Source organism: Pseudorca crassidens, chromosome 11 (assembly GCF_039906515.1).
Source record: "Pseudorca crassidens isolate mPseCra1 chromosome 11, mPseCra1.hap1, whole genome shotgun sequence".
Lineage (NCBI taxonomy): Eukaryota > Metazoa > Chordata > Mammalia > Artiodactyla > Delphinidae > Pseudorca > Pseudorca crassidens.
The window spans coordinates 96,317,603-96,336,794 of record NC_090306.1 but is presented as its reverse complement, the minus strand read 5'-3'; the positions used below and the strand labels follow the sequence as shown (position 1 = coordinate 96,336,794).

At 53.9% G+C, this 19,192-nt stretch overlaps 1 protein-coding gene and 1 pseudogene across 12 annotated transcripts; one reads left to right on the top strand and one right to left on the bottom strand.

The window, feature by feature from the left end:
* Positions 1–1,611: 1,611 nt before the first annotated feature.
* On the bottom strand, positions 1,612–16,017 carry MAFF (MAF bZIP transcription factor F). 12 transcript variants are annotated; one of them, XM_067698067.1, is made up of 4 exons: positions 11,116–11,134; positions 9,801–9,867; positions 4,009–4,074; positions 1,612–3,434 (listed from the first exon to the last, which is right to left on the bottom strand). In XM_067698067.1, the coding sequence occupies exons 1-4, from the start codon at positions 11,127–11,129 to the stop codon at positions 2,982–2,984; spliced, it is 600 nt and encodes a 199-aa protein (XP_067554168.1). In that variant the 5' UTR covers positions 11,130–11,134; the 3' UTR covers positions 1,612–2,981. The 12 variants fall into 12 exon arrangements, with proteins under 12 accessions (XP_067554168.1, XP_067554173.1, XP_067554174.1 ...); XM_067698072.1 differs by lacking the exon at positions 11,116–11,134 and adding an exon at positions 10,892–11,105; XM_067698073.1 differs by lacking the exon at positions 11,116–11,134 and adding an exon at positions 10,006–10,405.
* On the top strand, positions 15,984–16,672 carry LOC137202466 (succinate dehydrogenase [ubiquinone] cytochrome b small subunit, mitochondrial-like; annotated as a pseudogene).
* Positions 16,673–19,192: the final 2,520 nt, after the last annotated feature.

The following is a 19,192-nucleotide window of genomic DNA, read 5'->3' as shown; positions in this document are numbered from 1 at the left end:
TAAGGCTTTTTCCTTCCTCTTCTTCGGCTCCCTTGTATGTGTTTGGGGGTGAGTTTAGTGGTTGTGGACAAGGGTGTCCTAGGAAACCCCCTTCCTTCCGGGTGTAGGTGTAGGTAATGGGGCGATTCCCATTGCCAGAGACTGAAGTTGGGGTCCAGGCCCCTGTTGGACAAAGTGTCTCCCCCTCCCCTGGCCAGTGGGACATGGTGGCAGCCTTGGTCACTAGGGGTCCACCCTCCTCAACACCCCACAGGGCTGACGTGCACAGTGGGTTGATAGCTCGTACCCAGTTTGGTCAACCAGATGGGGGGCCCATACTCTGGCAGCCCCATTCCTGCAGGTGTCTCCCAGGGGTTGGAAGAGATTTCCCAGTCCTCATGCCTCCCAGGCTATCTTCCTGCCTCCCTGGGCCCACCCTCCACCCTGGGACCCAAGGCGCCTTCCCCCAGGGGTAAGGAGGCCTGGAGCAGGGCCTGTGGGGCAGTGGGCATGCGCCAGACACCTGGCACCTTCCTACCACCGCCGCATGCCTTCCTGGGGCCTGGCCTGGCTGACGGGGGCACTCAGGAATGCAGCGTGGGTGGGGGCAATTCCCAGCCCAGCCAACCTCCACTCGTCCCCCTGACAGCTTCCTGCTGCCCTTTCTGCCGGCCTGAGCGCAGCGTCTCTGGATCAGGATCCTGGGCCCCAACCTGTGAGGGGAGAAAGGCCTGTGGACCAACCCAAACCGTGTGGTTTGGCCCTTCCCCAGCTCTCAGACCCTGCACCTTCGACAGGAGCAGCCTTCTCCCAGCCCCGCCATCCCTCCGTACCCAGCCACGCAGAAATCCTCCTCACCGCTGTCAGGTGCGCTGGGTAAACTTTCACTCTGCGTGTTAAAGCTTGCAGCCCCTCAGGTTCCCAGTGCTTGTCACACCTACGCCCTTAGAGTACCTTAGTTGTACACATGGGTAAACCGAGGCTGCAAGAAGCGAAATAAGTCATCAAAGGTCATACAGCTAGAGAAAAACACACCTCGATTTCCCTGACCCACAGACCACAGAACACCCCATTGGGCTAGCAGATTGGGTTGAATTACAGGGAGTTTGGGGCCTAGGATGAGACACAGGGTTGTGCTTCAGGCCCGCAGGCGGGGGTTGAGGAAGCTACTTCTCTCCCTGCTTCTCAGTGCCTTTTGGAACACGAGAATATTTTTTACTTGGCTGTAGAAAATCTGACCTCAATGTGAAAGGCTGGAAAGATTACTCTTCAATCGGGGAATTTTCCTCCCTGGGCGGGGCTGTTTGTTTGCTGAAGGGATGCCCAGGGAATTTAACCCCCCATATCATTATCCTCCTGGCTCTGCCTTCCCCAGGGAAGCTCCTTGGCCCCAGGCAACCAGATGGAAGGACAGATGTTTGGGCACCACCCTGCCCGGTTCCACCTCCGCCTAACCTGCCCCCGCACCAAGCCTGGGTGCAAGAGCTAGTGATGGGGCACAGTTCTTTCCTCTGCAAATTGGGGCTAACCTTCCCACCCAGCAGAGGGGCCTGTCTGGGGTTGAAAGCAGAACCCCCTCTTGGGCCCCTCATTCAGAACCCCCCCAAAAAAAACATAGACCAGGACACACACTTCTAAACTGTGGAAAAAGAGAACTTGACTTTATTCAGAAAGTCTACAAAATACAGAAGGCGGATAACTCGCTTACTGTAAGTCAGAAAAATAAATAAATTCCGGGGCCGGGCAATTGTTTTTAAAAAACATTTTTTGGTTGTTTTTGCCATCCGGCTTCTCCTAAGTATAAGATAAAATGTGATTTATTTGCAGATATAAAATATAAAGTCCAGCTCAGGGCCACACACCACTTTTCCCGGGCAGTGGGCGCTGGGCTCTGGCTGGGGAGAATAACTTAGATTTGTGCAATAAATAAACAGCAGGGAGGAGCAGCTGTATAGTTGGGGGCGGGCAGGCGGGGGAAGGCTCGGGCTGGGCTTCCCAAGAGAATGGCGATCAATGGCAGTGGTCAGCCCCCATCCCACAGGGTGGACAGGTGGGACCCTTCCCTTTAAGGACCCCTATCCCAGGCTGCAGAACCATAGGATCTGTCTTCTCATCTCCCCACCGCCACAGTGGTCACCTCCTTGGTCCCCTTTCTCTTTGGCTGGCCAGCTCCCTGGCTGCAGGGAGAGCCCAGGGTTGAGCCTGGCCAGCTCCTTCCCTCTCTTCCATCTGTGTCACCTTCTCTCTCCCTCTACTTCTTTTCACCTGACTCACAGAGAGCCATCTCCCAGGCCACGGAGGCCCTTTCACCACCTGTTCAGGCCCTGGCCGCTGTCCCCCTGACAACCATGGCTGGAATCTCAGGGCAGCGTGGGAAGACAGGGTTCCAGCTCCACCACTAAGCATATGTGGCCTTGGGCACGTCCGATAGAGGCCTGTTTTCTCATCTGTTAAGTGGGCTTCACTAGGTGATTTCTAATGAGTCTTCCAGCTTTGGAAGGCCAGGCATCCGGGTGCAAGGCGGAGGCGGGAGCATCAGCTTCCCAGCTAGACAGCCCCACAAGACCCATACCGGGCCGAGCCTAGTCCTGTATCCCTGGCGGGTGGGGAGGGGCTGATGGCACAAGCTGAGCTGTTACAGAATGAGGGGTGGCCGTCTTCCCCTCGATGGCCCTTCTCTAATCCGCTCTGTATCCCCTCCTCCCAAACTAAGAAGTCTGAAATTTTCTACCAGAGGAAACCCCAGACCCCGACCCCACCTACCTCCTATCTCATCACCGTTGCCCCTCCCCAGGGCCATTAGGTCCCAGTTTCAGGGGCCGCAGGAGGAAGACAGGCTCTGGGGAGGGAACGTGTGTGTTCACCACGGGGGCTGGTGGCTGCAGAGATATGGCACTTGGAGACAGAGACTGCGCTTAGGCACTTAGGGAAGGCAGCTGGGGTCAGAGGGGCCTGTGGTTTGGAGAATGGGCGTGGGCTGAGCGAGCGGGGCTCGGCGGCCACTAGGAGCAGGCGGCGGGGCCGGGGGCGGGGCCCGGGCCGGGGGCGGGGCCGGGGCTCGGGGCTGACTTGACGATGGTGATGACGCTGGCCGGAGCCACCAACGCGGCGGGCCCGCGGGCGGCGGCCACGGAGCGGGCGAAGCCCTGCAGCGCCTCGCACTTGCCGCGCAGCGCGTCGAGCTCCAAGCGCATGGCGGCGTTCTCGCGCGCCAGCTTGTCCACCTCGCGCTCCAGCTCCGACTTCTGCTTCTGCAGCTCCTCTTTCTGGCACACGCGCTTCACGCGGCAGCTGGCTGCGTAGCCGCGGTTCTTGAGTGTGCGGCGCCGCTGCTTGAGCCGCGTCACCTCCTCGGCTGAGAGCCCGCGCAGGTGCCGGTTCAGCTCGCGCACCGACAGCCCCATCAGCGCCTCGTCGGACAGGTGCGGCGTGTTCTCGCTCAGCTCGCGCTTGATCTGCGGGCAGCAGGTCGGGCGCATGGGGAAACTGAGGCCCAGGGTCACAGTGCGACCTGCGGGCCCAGAGCTCTGGACCTGGCGCGCAGCAGGTGCTGGGGACGGCTCCCCCTCCACCGCTAGTGTTCCCCCTTCACCGCCAGGGGCACTGAGGTGGTGGCTGGACTTGCTCCAAGACTCGGAAGGGGAGCAGTAATCCCGAAAGGGGAAACCGGGCCAAACCGGGATCTGAACACAAAAGGAGCCACCCCAGAGCTCAGCCCGGATTCTAACCCAGCGACCGGGCCTGGACTCAGCTGGAGAAACCCAGGAAAGCACCTTTGAAGTCCTACAGCCCAGGGAACGTTGTTCCGATGGGGAAGCAGGTCCAGAGAGGGAAGTGACCTGCCTCGGGGCACACAGCCTGTGGCCAGAGCCCTGGCCTCTTGGTTCCCAGCCCGGGGCCCTTTCAGTGGCTTCACGAGTGCTGAGCCACTCCTGGGGATTCCAGGAACTGAAGGGGAAGTTGGGATGGGAGCTCAGCGGGGGCAGGGAGGGAGGGGAGGACCAGAGACAATAAGGGCTGCCTTCTCACCTTCAGGGCTTTGCTGGATAGGGGATCCACAGACATGTTTGCAGAAGGTGCCCTCTGGGCTGAGACCTAGGGGAGACAGGAGGCCAAGGTCAGTTTTTTTTCCCACTTGGAATAAAACCCAAACACACTACCTTGGCATTCAAGGCCCCCGCTGTCTTAGAACTCATCTCATACCACTTTCCTCTGGCCCAGTGGTCCAGCCACAGTGGCCTCACTGAGTGGTTCATTCCAGCCTCAGGGCCTTTGCTGTTCTCTTTACTGTTCTCTTCCCTGTTATCTCCCCATAGACTCTTCATCATTTAGGTCTTTGCTCAGTGCCACCTGTTCAAAGAGGTCTAGCTATCCAGCTAAACCACTCCTTGTGCCATATCACATAACCCCATCTACTAACCCACAGGCACCCCAGACTCATTTCCCACTACCGCCCGCCTCCATTCTGCACTCCAGCCACAAGGAATTTCTTTTTTTTTTTTTAATATTTATTTAATTTATTCATTTGGTTGTGCTGGGTCTTAGTTGCGGCAGGCAGGCTCCTTAGTTGAGGCACGTGGGCTCCTTAGTTGTGGCATGCATGTGGGATCTAGTTCCATGACCAGGGATCGAACCTGGGCCCCTTGCATTGGGAGCACGGAGTCTTAACCACTGCGCCACTAGGGAAGTCCCAGAATTGCTTACACTTCCTCTCACCCTATGCTTTCTTGCCTTTGGGCCACCCCAAACCTTGTGACACTTCTCCCCCCACCCCCACTTTATCTGGCAGACTCCTACTATTCAGCCTTCTGCCCTGGACGTAGACATCTCCTCCTCCAGGAAGCCCTCCCAGGCTCCTAGGACTTGTTCAACACCGCCCACCCCAGCAGTTCTCCCCTACGTTGTAATGGTCTGTTTCCTGGACTCCCTACCAGACAGGGAGCTCCACAAGCAAGAACCAGGCCCAGGCAGCTTTGGGTGCTGAGGCTGCCAGCACAGAGGCTGGCAGGGAGCAGGCACCGGTGAAGTGTGAATGGGTCTGTGACACTGTCCGTCACCCAGCTTGTCAGAGTCTGAACCGAGTGCCAAGCCCAAGCCCCGCTGAATACCATCGAGAGACAAACCTCCTGGCCCTACCTCCGATTCTTCCTGCTTTCCATCTGCCTCCTGGCTTCTGCATGGCAGGGATGGTACACAGACACCAGGAGGATGGGAAGGGAGCAGAAGGGATTCTATCCTCATGACTGGCTCCCAGGTGGGGTATGGGAGAGGAACATGGGATTAAGGGTAAAGCCTGGGTTTGAGTCCCATCTCTCTTTGCTCCAGGCTGTGTGACCCTGGGCAAGCCACTCCACCTCTCTGGGTCTCCACTTTCCCATCTGTAGGATGCAAACAATACCTGCCTCGCAGGGTTTTGGTGGAACTAAGTGGTACGAACCGGAGAGGTCAGTGAGCACCTGGGTGGTTATTAGAATTGCTGAGTCTGTCCAGGAGGGGTTGGGCCTGTCGCAGTTCCTGGGACCTCGCTTTGATTTGGCAGCTCCGGCTGGCCAGAGCCACACAGGAAAGGTCCTGAGAGACCGTCTGGCCCCTGCCTCCTCACTTCACCCAGGGGGAGGTGGAGACAAGAGAGGGGCATCTCTTGCCTGAAGTCACACAGCCGGTGAATGGCTGCCTCCCCCCAAATCAGGAGGAATTCTGAACACCTGTAAAGGCCCCAGGACTGAATCCTGATCCCTTTCACACCATCATCACCCCAGTTCTCCCAACAACCCTGTGAGGCCAGAGATGTCAATAGAGTAGTCCAGGGTCACACAGCTAACAGGGGGTGGATCCTGGGACTGAGGCCACATTGAGCCACGTGTCTCCTCCCAGTGTGGCCCTTACAGGGCACCCTCTCTGGGCCCTGTTTCTCCAACCCTGTGAAGCGGAGGACTTGCCAGTCTACGAGGCTGCCCAGCTCTGATGTGCTAGGATTTGTATCTGGTCTGCTAGGGATATGCAAATGACATACAGATATCCAGGCCCCCTGGCCGGTTGTTCAGGGAGCGGGGGTGTTAGGTGACACCCAGGCAGTCTGGGCTACACGGAGAGCCTAATGGGAGAGGGGAAGCCTCTCCTGACGTAGGTTAACTGAGAGCCTGCTGGCCGCTGAGCACAGGGTGCTAGGGCTGATGCAGAACTTGGGAGGAACGTCCCCTCGGATACGTCATTTTTCCTCTCTGGACCTTGGCTTCCTCACTTATAAAGTGGGGACAATCATCATAGTATTAGCGTGTAAAATACAAGAGGCTTAGACAAGATCAGAAGTGGCAGATGGTTGGTTTATCTCACCATCGCCCCTCCCTCCACTCCTAACACAGACGTCAGTAATCAATCACAGCACTTTTTCCCACTGAGGTTGGACACAGCCCCTGAATCTTTCTCAGCATAGCACTGTTTTCCACTGAGCTTGGACACAACCTCAGAATCCTCGTCAACACAGCCCTCCAGATTAGGCCCAAGAGGAAATTGTTGGCCATGCCCTCTTCTGTCTAATGGCTGAAGGCCCCACCCCCTCTGCTGGCTGTGATTCTAAGTACTTTGGGGCCCTAGGGAAGCTTTGAACCTGTTCTTCCCTCCTTTCATCTTCCTCCTCCTGACCTGGCCTCAGTAGCCTCAAGCACATGCTGGATGTCAGCTGAGGCACCTATGTTCGCGCAGGAATGTCCTAGCTCAGCAAAGTCAGGCAACCACAGAGGGCGAGTCACAAGAAGGGGGACCTTTCTGATAACCTCAGGCTTTCAGCCTCCAACTCCAGGCCAGGGGCTGCTGGGCTGTCAGCCAAGGGGCCAGGGTCCTCCACCAGGCTGCCTCGGCCAGTCCGGTAGACCTGGGACCTGAGACAGCAGCTGTTCCAACCTCCTTGTTCTGTAACTGAAGCAACAGGGCAGCTGTTTGGCGGCAGTGGTGGGTTGGAACCCAGGAGTCCCGACCCCCAGCTCAGGGCTCTTTCTTCATTGCCAGTCACCGCACTTCCCCCACGCCCCCAGCCCTGCTTCTTCCCTTTTTCTTCTTGAGGCCGGCAGAGCTGACCTCTGGGGTCTGCAGGTTCCTAACATTCCCTTGGAGGCCTGGAGAATGAACTTACCCTTGGGGGATTGACAGCTGCCCTGCCCAGTCAGCAGCCACATCCCAGGCCCCCTAGTAGACGGCCCACCCGCTGGCATGGGCTCCTCGCTGACTGCTGAGCCACTTTGCTTCCTCTGTGAGGACAGAGGGGAAAAATGTGTTTTCCTGGGCCTTGGCAGCCAGCACGGGTGGAGCCTCCTCCCTGCTGGAAGGGGAGCAAAGCTGGGAGGACCCAGCTGGGAAGTGGGAGCCTGGGGGTCCAGCGCAGGTTCTGCCACCTGCTCACACCCGCTGTGTGACTTCAGGTATGCCACTTCCTCTCTCTGGGCCCAACACGCCAAACCACCAAGCCTAGGGTACCTCCTAGCACTGACAGTCTCAGAGTTTAGAGTGTCAGATTCTGGCCCAGAATGCAGCTCCAAGACCACTAGCAGAGTAGAGACCCTGGAGGAAGGGAAAGGAAATCAGGGAAGGCTTCTTGGGGGCAGGGGCATGAGAACACAAACTCAGAGACTATCAGCCTCAACCCTCCCTCTGCTCCACTTGCATAGCCAGGGACCGCTTCCTCTTTCAGCTGAACCATGACCAAAGCCACCTCCTCACTGGCCTCTAGTTGTGCCTGCCTCCACCTCTGACCCCACCATCCATCCTCCCCCAAGAGCTGTCAGAGGGAGCATTACTGACACAAACCTATAAACCTGATCATGTTCGGCCCATTTCAAAACCCTAGGACGCCAGCCTCCCTTCCAGCCCTTTGGGCCTCCACTATGTTCTCTCCCCACTCTCTTCCAGGATCCTCAGGCTGACAATAAATGAATGAGCACCCAGTAAACTCAACCATCTCTGCACTTTTCCCAGAGGGTCGCACGGGGTGTGTGTGGAGGGGGGTGGGGGGAGGATGTCACCCGGACCCTGAAGTATCTGCTCGCTTTGGAGAAACTGCTTCAAGAATCCTACAGCCCATGCCCAGGCTTCTTGCTTCCCTGGGGTTCCCAGGCCTTTTTCTCTAGGTGTTGTGGAGTTCTACCAGAATACTGACCCAGTGCTCGTTCATTCATTCAATCAGCAAACACCCAAGAAGCACCTACCCTGTAGGTGCCAGGCTCAGTGCTGGGCTTCCTTAGACCCAAAGTTGAATCAAAGCCCCTGCCCTCAAGGCATTCATAGATGATCATCACTTGAACTGACAGCCTGGCTGACTGGTCACCTCCTCAGGGAAGCCTTCCTTGATTGCCCTGGCTAAGTCAGAGCTCTGTTATATACTTTCTAACCACAGTGACTTCCCCCTCATACCACCCATCTCAGCTGTGGTTTTACATTTAGGTTAGTGGCTCTTCCTTCAACTTCATCTCCCTTCCTTGACTGTAAGCTCCCAGAGGGCAGGCTTTGGATCTGATTTGTTCACCATGTTATCCCCAGCATCTAGGCCTTGGTGGGCTCCATGGCAATGCAGGCTAAAAGTGTTAGGACTGAGGGAGGCATAGAGGCCAAGGGAGCCGACATTGGGTCCTGGACCCTACTGAAGGCCCAGGGGTGGTTCCATGGGAGGTTAAACCTCTCAGTACTAGCTTTCCATTTATGACTGAGTCAACCAGCCATTCCCTCTTGCCCCCCACCCCCCTGGTCCCTAGCCCTACGCAGGGATGTTTCTTGCCCAGCTTTGAGGATGGGCCTGCTTGACTCCTGTGCTCCTGGCGGCCGCCTCCCTTACTTGGACTCCACATACTTCTGGACACCCTTGGCCTCAGCCTGGGGTGGTCGGCTCTGCTTTCTCTCCCACAGTTCCCCTGGAAATTAGTCTGTGTGTGCAGGCTGCCATACCTCCCCCATTCTACTCCCATCCTACCACCTTGGATGTTACCTAGTTCCTGTTGCAGATGGGGACATGGAAGTTCCCAGCTGTGGTAGCTGCTCAAAGATTCAAAGTTAAAAGTTTATCTGATCGGACTTCCCTGGTGGCTCAGTGGTTAAGAATCCACCTGCCAATGCAGGGGACACAGGTTTGATCCCTGGTCCGGGAAGATCCTACATGCCGCGGAGCAACTAAGCCCGTGCACCGCAACTACTGAGCCTGCGCTCTAGAGCCTGGGAGCCACAACTACTGAGCCCATGTGCCTTGAGCCTGTGCTCTGCAACAAGAGAAGCCACTGCAATGAGAAACCCACGCACGGCAACGAAGAGCAGCCCCCCTCGCTGCAACTAGAGAAAGCCCACATGCAGCAACGAAGACCCAGTGCAGCCGAAAATAAATAAATAAAGTAAATTTATTTTTTTAAAAAAGGTAATCTAATGGAGCTCAATGCCCTCCTCCCAACCCCCGTGATTCTGTAGCCTTGTGGGTGGGAGGACAGGGAGGGCAGAATAGGACCAAGGAATCCCTAACCCCCAGCCCACCCCTCAGCCTCCCTCAGCAGGGGGCTGATGGGGAGGGGGTGGGGTGAGGTTGGGGGCCCCACCCCTCTCGCACTACCCCCTCATGCGCCAAGACCAGCAGTCCCACTGCTTGTTTTCCATGCCTGGCCCAGGCCCTCAACTATCTCCTCAGGTCCAGTCATCCATAGGTCTGTCTGACTAGTCCCACCTGTGAACTGAAACCACCAGGAGTGCAGAAACCAGCTCCACCCCAACCTTGGGTTCTCACCCTCCCTGACCCAGCAGGTACAACCTCTAGAACCCAGACCACCCAGAGGAAGCGTGGTATCCCTTCCTACCTCCGACTTTTGCCGTGGGTTTTTCTGGCTCTTCCTGTTTCTCCTGAGACTGAAGGGTTGGGCAACCCTGGGGATGAAGGAGAGTCCTGAGGGGAGAGTCTGTCTTCCCCCAGCTAGCCAGAAAACCTGGGGACAAGGACCTGGACCCCAGCCTACTTTGTTGCCAGACCCACTAGGGTGCTGGGGCCAGGGGTGGCCCCCTCACCTCGTCGCCCAGACGAGCCCGGTGGGATCTTTGATATTTCGCCCCACCCTGTGGCTGAAGGCGCCGGCCCTGGGCGGGGGACAAACACCGCGGGTCACATGGCTGCGGTCCTGGGAAACTCCGGGGAGAGCAAGGGCCTGAACGCCGCCGGCTGGTGGAGAGGAGACAACCCGGGAGAGAATTCCCGGACCCCTTGTGACTATGGACTGGGGCGCTTCTCTAGCTGCGTCCCTATTCCGTGTTTATTCCTGTGGTCACTCTCTCTCCGAGGTACGCTCCGCTGGTACACAGGCGCCAGGATCCTTATCCTCCTGGGAGCGCGCGGACACACACACACACACACACACACACACACACACACACGCGCACACACACACTCACACACACGCACACTCCCCAAGGTACACGGCGCAAGCACGCACCTGACGGCATACCCAGGAAAGTGGCCAGGGAACACACACGCACCGCCGCCCTCGGACGTAAACAAACCGCGCACGCACGGCCCGCGGGCACCGGTCCAGGGACTGTTCTCACCGAGTCACGTACTTTCACACACCGCTCCCGGCCCCGCCTGGGCGGACGCTGACGCTCGCCAGCCCGCGCTGTCCCTTCCTGCCTGGCTTCGCCGCCTCTCGGCCTGCGCCCCCCAAATGGGGCCCCTAACCCCCGCACCTCGCCAAGCTTGCTTCGGCCGCGTCTCGGCCCCGCCGGACCTCTGCCCTTCCCCCCCCACCAGTCGTCAAGCCAGTCGTCCCGGCGAGGGATCCACGGGAGCACCGACTGAGTGAGCCCCGGCGCCCTGCCCCAGGCACGTTCCCGGGGTGCGGAGACTCTGCCGCCTCCGGGTCCCGCGCGCCCGTCCCGGTCCGGGACCAGCGACACTCACCCGCCTCTCGGCCTGCTTCGCCTGGCGTCCCTGGCACTCGCGGGTCCCGCTGCCTTCCGAGCTGCTGTCCCGGCCCGCGCCCTGGTCAGTCTCCCCTCAGGTCCCGACCGCGGGTCGCTCCGAGCCCAGCTCCCGGGAGCGACGCGCCGAGTTTTGTTGTGGGGCGGGAAGCGCAGGGGGCCGCGCGGAGTTGTAAGGCGAGCTTCCCGGAATTACTCACTCACAGGATTCCTTTCATTCATAAAAACTCAGTCATGCGGTGACGTCACCTCCCCGGCCGCCCCCCGGCCCCGCAGCGTCCTCCCAGCTCCTCAGCCCCGCCCCCTGCCAACTCCGCCCCGGAAGACCCCGCCCACATCGAGGCCACGCCCCCAGAATTTTCAATCCCAGTTAGAGCGCGGCTAGGGGTGTTCACGTGACACCTCACTAGAGCCGCTCGGATGAAGGTGTCATTTGTCTCATTTTACAGTCGACAGTTCTGGGCCTCCTTTCGACCTACACCCTCTGCCTTGATGATCTCATCTAGTCTCGTGGTTTTAAATGCCATCTATAGGCTCAGGAGCTCCAAATTTGTATTTCCAGAGCGAACAGCTTCTCTGAGTTTCAGACTGTATCCAACTGCCCACTCAATGCCTCCACGTTGGTACCAGATGGGGCCTGCATACCCTGCACGGCCAAAATCCAACTCCTGAGCATTAACCCTACCTCAGCAACCCACACCTCCAGTCTCTCCCACATCAGCTGTTCAAGCCCAGACCTAGGAGCCTTGCCGCATCCCTTTCTCCTTCCTCTTCACTTCACGAGTCAGGCTGGCTCCACCTCCAACACTACCCTGCATCTGACCACTTCTGGCCACCCGCAGTCCTACCACCTGATCCAGGGACCATCAACTCACCTGGACAATGGCGGAGGGCTCCTGATAACTTCTTCACTTTGCCCCTAAAGGCTTTCTTTGCACACCAATGTTCTTCTCGAAACAAAGATCAGATTGTTTCACACTCTCCCACCCTCTGGCTTAACGCCCTCAAAGGTTTCCCTTTGCATTTAGAATATAAACTGTACTCCTCTCTTTGGCGTACAGGGCCCTAAGCCATCTGGCCTCTACCCAGCGCTGCAGCCTCACCTCCCGTCTCTCTCCCCTCACCACTACTCTTCAGCCACACTGCCCTTCTTACTGTTCCTCAAACACACCAAGCTCATTCCTGCCACAGGTCCTTTGCACTTGCTGTTTCCTCTTCTGTTCACTGCCTGGCTCTTTCTCATCTTTAGAGGAGCTCAGATGTCCCTGCCTCAGAGACGTCTTTCCTGACAGCCCTGGCTAAAGGAGCCCCCACCTCTGAAATTCGTTTTTATACTACCTTAATATTCCCATAGGGTATTATCTTGCTTATGTATTTGCTTATTATTCAGTGTCTGTCTTCAACCAGAATGTAAATTTCATGAAGGTAGAACCTTGTCTATCTTGCTGACCACTTCACGTCCTGTACCTAGAGCAGTGCTCTGTACATAGTAAGCCTTCAATAAACGCACGTTGAAGAAAGAAATGAGTGAAGGCTCAGAGAGGTAAAGTGACTTTCCAAAGTCACCCAGCCAGGAAGTATAAGAACTTGAGTCTGAATCCAGACCTAACTAATTCCTGATCCAGACGTTTGGGGCTCTGTCCAACTGGGTGGGGCCCAGCATAAACGTGGGGATGTATTCAGGGCCTGGAGCTCCACCCAAAAGAGGCGGCTTTGGGGGCAAAACGGGAGAGTGTCCCAGTTCCTTCTTTTCTTTGCTCATGGTGTTTCCATTGCCTGAAGTGCCTGCTGTCACTCCAAGAGCCATGTCTTTTTTTTTTGAAACTGACATCACAGCACCTACCTTATCTTACTGAGTAGGGCCTAGGACCTCCCCAACTAGGAGGTCTTTGTGTGGAGCCCTGGTCACCAGCAAGGCTCCCTCTTCCTTTGATGTAGTGTACTTTGATTTCAGAGCCCTTGCTACGCTTCCTTGCCTCTGGGCTGTGGGCCTTTGTCCACCTGGGATTGTGACATCTATCCCTTACCTCCCAAAGGCCTTGGGTTTCATATGCAGATTGGCCCACTAGCTTCCCAAGTGACCAAATATTGCAGCAGTTATGTCTGGCACTCAAACAATTCCCCTTACCTTATATTTACATATCAAGGAGAGCCACTCATGTTACCTCTTGGGGTAAAAAGTTCTCAGTTTTAGAAACTGCACAATTGCGATTGTTTTCTTTACCCTCCATTTTCAATGAGCTTTTCAAAAGCTGAGGTCATAGTAGGTGCTCAGCTAGTGAATGAATCCCCAGTGGGTCTGCACAACGCCCCTGGACACCAGGCTGCCTAAACCCTCTCCCATCCCCTGCCTGCCTGCACTAGGGGGTCAGGGCTTCAGTATCCACCCAGCAGGGACTGCTCCCCACGGATGTGTCTCCCTTTCTGGTCAAGGTCAAGGGACATGGTGCAATGTCATATTTAAAAGTGGGAGCTCTCTGGCTTGAAGGGGGTTCCTAATGGCCAAATCTGGGACAATTTGAACATCAAAAGAAGTAACAGTAACCATGGATTATAACCTACTGAATAAGAGAGGAATCCAAACTGATATGAATAAATAAATGAGAAAACTCCTCCTTCAAGTAAAAAGAAGGACAGAATTAGAAAATGACAATTAAGACCACAAAGTCATAATCGATTCCTCAAAGAATCACCAGTGGACACAAAAATTTGATGAGGAACATGATATTACATGGGTCCAAAGTATTTCTCCATGGACAATTATTAATTACGAATAGAATGATTGTAACTTTACAGTGGAGAAACCTGGCAGGTACCATCTTCACTAAGTGACCAAAGTTAATATCACCAGGAATGGGACAAATTGACATGCGTAGCTCCTAAACGATTCATGGAGAAGGAGACAGCATCACTTCTGTGGTGTTCCTGCCAAAAATTCATACAATCGCTCTCCTCATGAGGAAACATCAGACAAACCTAAACTGAGAGAAGTTCTATAAAATAACTGGAACTGTATGCTTAGAAAAAATGACAGGATCATGAAAGATAAAGAAAGGGGAACTGTTCCAGATTAAAGGAGCCAAAGGAGATGATCGAATGCAACGTGTGACCCAGAATTTTCTTTTGTCATGAAGGACGTTATTAAGATAATTAGTAAAATCGGAATAAGGTCTGATAATAGTATCGTATCGATGTTAATTTCCTGGTTTTGATCATTGTCCTATGGTCATGGTAGAGAATGTCCTTGATTTTAGGTAACACACACCGAAGTGCTTAGAGGTAAGGGGCATCTATCTGCAATTTACTCTCAAATGGTTCAAAACGAGATTGAGAGAGAACAGATTATTGAGAAAATGTGATAAAATATTTACAATTGGGGAATCTGGGTGAAGTGCATATAGAAATTCTCTACCATTCCTGCAATTTTTGGCTTAATAAAGAAGTAGGTTTTTGTTTGTTTGGTTCTTTTTTCAGCCGTGCCACGCGGCATGCGGGATCTTAGTTCCCCCATCGAACCTGTGCCACCTGCAGTGGAAGTGTGGAGTCCTAACGACTGGACCACCAGGGAAGTCCCTGTTTGTTAGTTTAAGGTAGGGGCTGTCAGGAATTCCCTGGCGATTCAGTGGTTAGGACTCCAAGGTTTCACTACTGAGGGCCTGAGTTCAGTCCCTGGTGGGGGAACTAAGATCCCGCAAGCCACTCGGCCCGGCCAAAAAAAAAAAGAAAAATTAAGTAGGGGCTCTCAAGTTAGCCTGTGGGCTCAAATCCCAGCCTCACCCACCACCAGCTGAGTGACTTAACCTCTCCCTGCCTCCTTTGTAACCTGGGTTTACTAAAAGCGCCTGCTTCATAGATTGTGAAACAATTTCTTGGGTTCACACTTAGAAGCATTGGGCACAGTGTCTCGTATGGAATACTGGGTTAGAGAGAGATGAGTCCTCTGGAGTCCCCTAGAACACTCCCTCTGAGAACCTGCGTCTTCCCCAGGTGAGTGACTCGAAGCCAGTGAAGACCTCACCCTGCCCAGAGACCCCACCTCCTGTCAGTAGGGAGTGGCCTTGTTGCCAGTTTCTAGGGATAGAGCCACCCTCTGCCAGCACAGTCCAGCAGACTTCTAACCGGCCCAGCTAGTCCCTGTTCACCTGCTCGAGGGTCCAAAACACCAAACAGCACCCAAGCAGATCCCTGTGGGACCCTGGTGCACAGTAGGCACCTTGCCCAATAGTAGCAGCTCAGTAACCAGGCTTGACCCAAGCCAGGATCTGCAGCTCAGATCGCACCCCTGGCTGACCCCAGAGTGGGGCATTCCTTGCTCCGAGCCTCAGTTTTCCACCTGCAGAGTGAGAGTGTAGAATTAGGGCAGTGGTCTTTAAACAATCTCAAACCACAGTAAACTTTCTTCACATGAAAGTTGACTCTGCAGAATGTCCCTCCTCGTAAAACAGCTAGAAGCTGGGCTGCTACGGAGGAGACCGGGTTTGGCTTCAAGGTTCCCCTGTTGAGGGTTCTCTGGAGGCCCTTCCTGCCCTGAGATTTGATTTCCAGGCCCCCATGAATGCCTGTCCCTGGACCCTGGGGCCTTCCCTGCCCCGCTCTGCGGGGCAGCTCCATCAGCTGGGCTGGGTCCCACATTTCCTGCAGGGCCCTCTACTAGGTGGGAGTGATAATCAGAGGCACCCCTTTCGGCACCTTCAGGCACCTTATATTGTCCCAGTTCTTCCACCCACCGCATGGCCCACATCAGTTTCTTCTTACAGCTTATTACTTCTGACTATACTTATTCCTATTACGTTTATGAGATGCTTCCTTTGAGCCAAGCACAGCGCTAAATGCCTAAACCTGTTTGCATAGTATATATTTTCCCATAGTGTATCTTTTCTCCCACTGCTAAACAAAACAATCATCCGAAACAAAAATTATCTGTACTTTTTATCACATTTCAATATCTTTATAAATTCAACTTTTCCTTCTTACCATAGCCCTCCCCAGTGAGGCGGAACGGTGGCGCAGAAACAATCATCCTCATTTTAAAGCGGACGTTCTGGGGATGACCTTGAGCCTTCAGGAGCGACATGGGGACTCTCTGGAGGCTGAGTGTCCTCTGTGGTGCCGGAGGAGGGCGAGCTCTGTTCCTCTAAATCCCAGTGGTCAGACTGGCTCAGGTCTCAGCATTTCTCTGGGACCGACCTACCCCAGGATGGTGTGGAATACAGCATATTCACCTGTCACCCAACCACCATTCTGCTTCCAAGGCTGCATCTCTCCACTGGATTGGTGAGAGGATTGTCAGTGTTTTGCTCCTGGGCCTACTTCCAGCTGCTTATTTGTGTTTTGTTGGTTTGTTTTTAATATTTATTTATTTGGTTGCACTGGGTCTTAGGTGCGGCAGGCGGGCTCCTTAGTTGCGGCATGCGAACTCTTAGTTGCGGCATGTATGTGGGATCTAGTTCCCGGACCAGGGATCGAACCTGGGCCCCCTGCATTGGGAGCTCAGAGTCTTATCCCTGGACCACCAGGGAAGTCCCCCAGCTGCTTATTTGAATCCTTGCTCTGCGATGCACTGCTTCCTGGCGGCAGTCCTCACTCTTCATAGTCACTGAGGCATTGGACCAGCTGTATGTTCGCGGGGATGCATGGCAGAAAGCTGTCAAGGCAGGCCTTTTGGTGCCCTCGGCTTTCACCTTTGCTGGGTGGGCTTTGTTATTTCAACTCTCATGATGCGGGCATCTGCAAAGCTGTGGCTATTCTGTGGAAGTTCTGACCCTTTAGACATAATACCTTGAGAATTGATTGTAGACCAGCTCGCCTTTGCTCCGTCATGCCATTCAACTCACAATAACAAGGAAATAACAGATAAGTCCACTGGTGAGACAAACCTCTTCTCCTAATCACCTGGTTATTTTTTTTAATTTTTTAAATTTTTTAAATATTTAATTAATTAATTTATTTTTTGGCTGCGTCGGGTCTTAGTTGCGCACGCGGGATCTTTCCTTGTGGTGCGCGGGCTTCTCTCTAGTTGTGGCGTGCGGGATCAATAGTTGTGGTGCAAGGGCTTAGTTGCCCCACGGCATGTGGGATCCCCTGCACTGGAAAGCGGATTCTTAACCACTGGACCACCAGGGAAGTCCCCTCCTGGTTATTTTTAGAATGTAATCTTTGAGGAAAGATGTGAGAGGAGTTGCATCCAAAAAGCTGTCAGACTGAGTTCTGTATGCTGGGGAGTTAATGGGGTGTCTCTCAGCTTCTCACAAGACTCACAGTATAACTAAACATTATATATGAGCTTTTGCCTTTTAATTTATCAAACTCTTACAGGGAATTCAGCTTTATTACTCTCAATATCCGATCAAGCATCTATATTTGTCCTAGGATGATGGAGAAAGGGAAAGACTGTTATTTCGTAAGTAAAGTCTTGGCAGAAAATTAGGCAGTGTTCAGTTTTTGCAAACATCCCCTCTCTGTTCAGTTGATACCAGTTACCAATGGTTCTGTGTCCCAGGGAAATTTGAAAATTAGAAATGCTGATATTTCACATTACTGATTTCTAAATCCTAGGAAGAAGAGCCTGGAGAGTTTCTGAATATAGAGAAGTTCCATGGAGGGAAGAGGTCCCTTTATAGACGTTTCAAATTGTTACAGATTCTAAACTGAGACTTAATCCTCAAATGTGTTTGTTTTACTGGTCCTAAAATAATCTGTCCACAAATATAAAATTATAAGTAGTAAGTTGTTTTTTTCCCACTGTGGGAATCTCTAATGTGAAAATGTATTCTATGAAGGTAAAGTTTTTTAAAAATCAAATGCTATATAATAAAAAGTAAATAAATAAGGCAAGCTGAGGTTCTGACTGATTTATGGGTTCACTAACTGTCCAGGGAGTACCCTCCTGTTGCTGGGTGTGCCTGATGCCCTTAATCCTCTTCCCACATCTTAGGAGTTAGATGTTGCAGGTGAGGAAATTGAGACTCTGAGTGGTGAGGAAACTTGCCCAATATCACACAGCTAGTTCCCAGCAGAGGAGGACTTGAACCCAGGTGGTCTGACTCAAGGGCCATGCTCTCCCACTGCCCAGGGCCAGGCATAACCATGGGCTTTGTTGGAGAGAGATATCCCCTGTCACGTGGCCATTCCTCCCCCTCTTCTCCCTTCCTACTTTTAAATCATAAGGCAAACTAGGGAGGGGCTGGCAAAGGGTGTCCCTGCACTGGGCTGCTGTCTGCAAGGGTCCTGGGTCTGGGCTAGAGATGGTCCAGCAGGGAGAAAAATGAGTTTGAACAAATCCAGACAACCGTAGTAACTACTGTTGTCCCGTTTATGAGACACTTCCCTTGTGAACCTTTTATCTCACAAAACGCTGTGAGATGAGTGTCTTTCTTGTCCCCACTGTGCAGATGAGGAAACTGAGGCTCGGAGAGGCAATGCCATTTGCTCAGGACACCTCAGTGAATAAAGGCCCTCACGACCTCTGTGTGAATATGAGCGTTTCACTGCCACTTCACCAGCTTTGGGTGTTCCCTTTTTTTTTTTTCTCATGGCCACGCCACATGGCATGTGGGATCTTAGGTCCTCTTCCAGGGATCGAACCCATGCCCACTGCAATGGAAGCACGGAGTCTTAACCACTGGACCACCGGGGAGGTCCCTGTTCCCATTTCTTAAGTTCTGCTAATTTTCTAGGCAAATAACATTGTCTTGTTTAAATTTACATTTCTCTGAATATGAATGGGCTTGGACACATTCCCTTACTTTTGCTCATCAGTTGAGTTTCTTCTCTGCAAACTGACATTTCAGGGTACTGAAAAGTACAGGTACATTTCTCTGTACTCTGCAAACTGACATTTCAGGGCCCTGAGACTTAGAACTGTACAGATGCCCTTTTTTCTCCCACCCCTCCATCATATTTTCCCTCTAAAAACTTTTTCCTCCTGACAGCTTCAGTGTACTTGGAAATCTGCCACTCCTAGTCTGAGTCCTTTCCATGCCCCGAGCCTGTAAACCCATAACCTTGGGCACCTCGTTTGTCTGCTACTCTTCTGCCCTGCCAGCTGCTCTGGGCTTCGGAGAGAAACTACCACCGTGAACACGACACCCACAGCAACAAGACTCCACTGCGAAGTCCTCCTCCAGTCACAGCCAGGCACTCGGGGTCCCTGATCACCGCCTCCCTTCTCCAAACCCCATTCTCGCTGGCCTCGTCCTCGCCCCCACCTGCGAGGCCCGGCCTCAGCTCCCTGCACTGTTCATCCCCTCCCTCTCAGTCCCGGCACAAGCTGCTCCTCCTC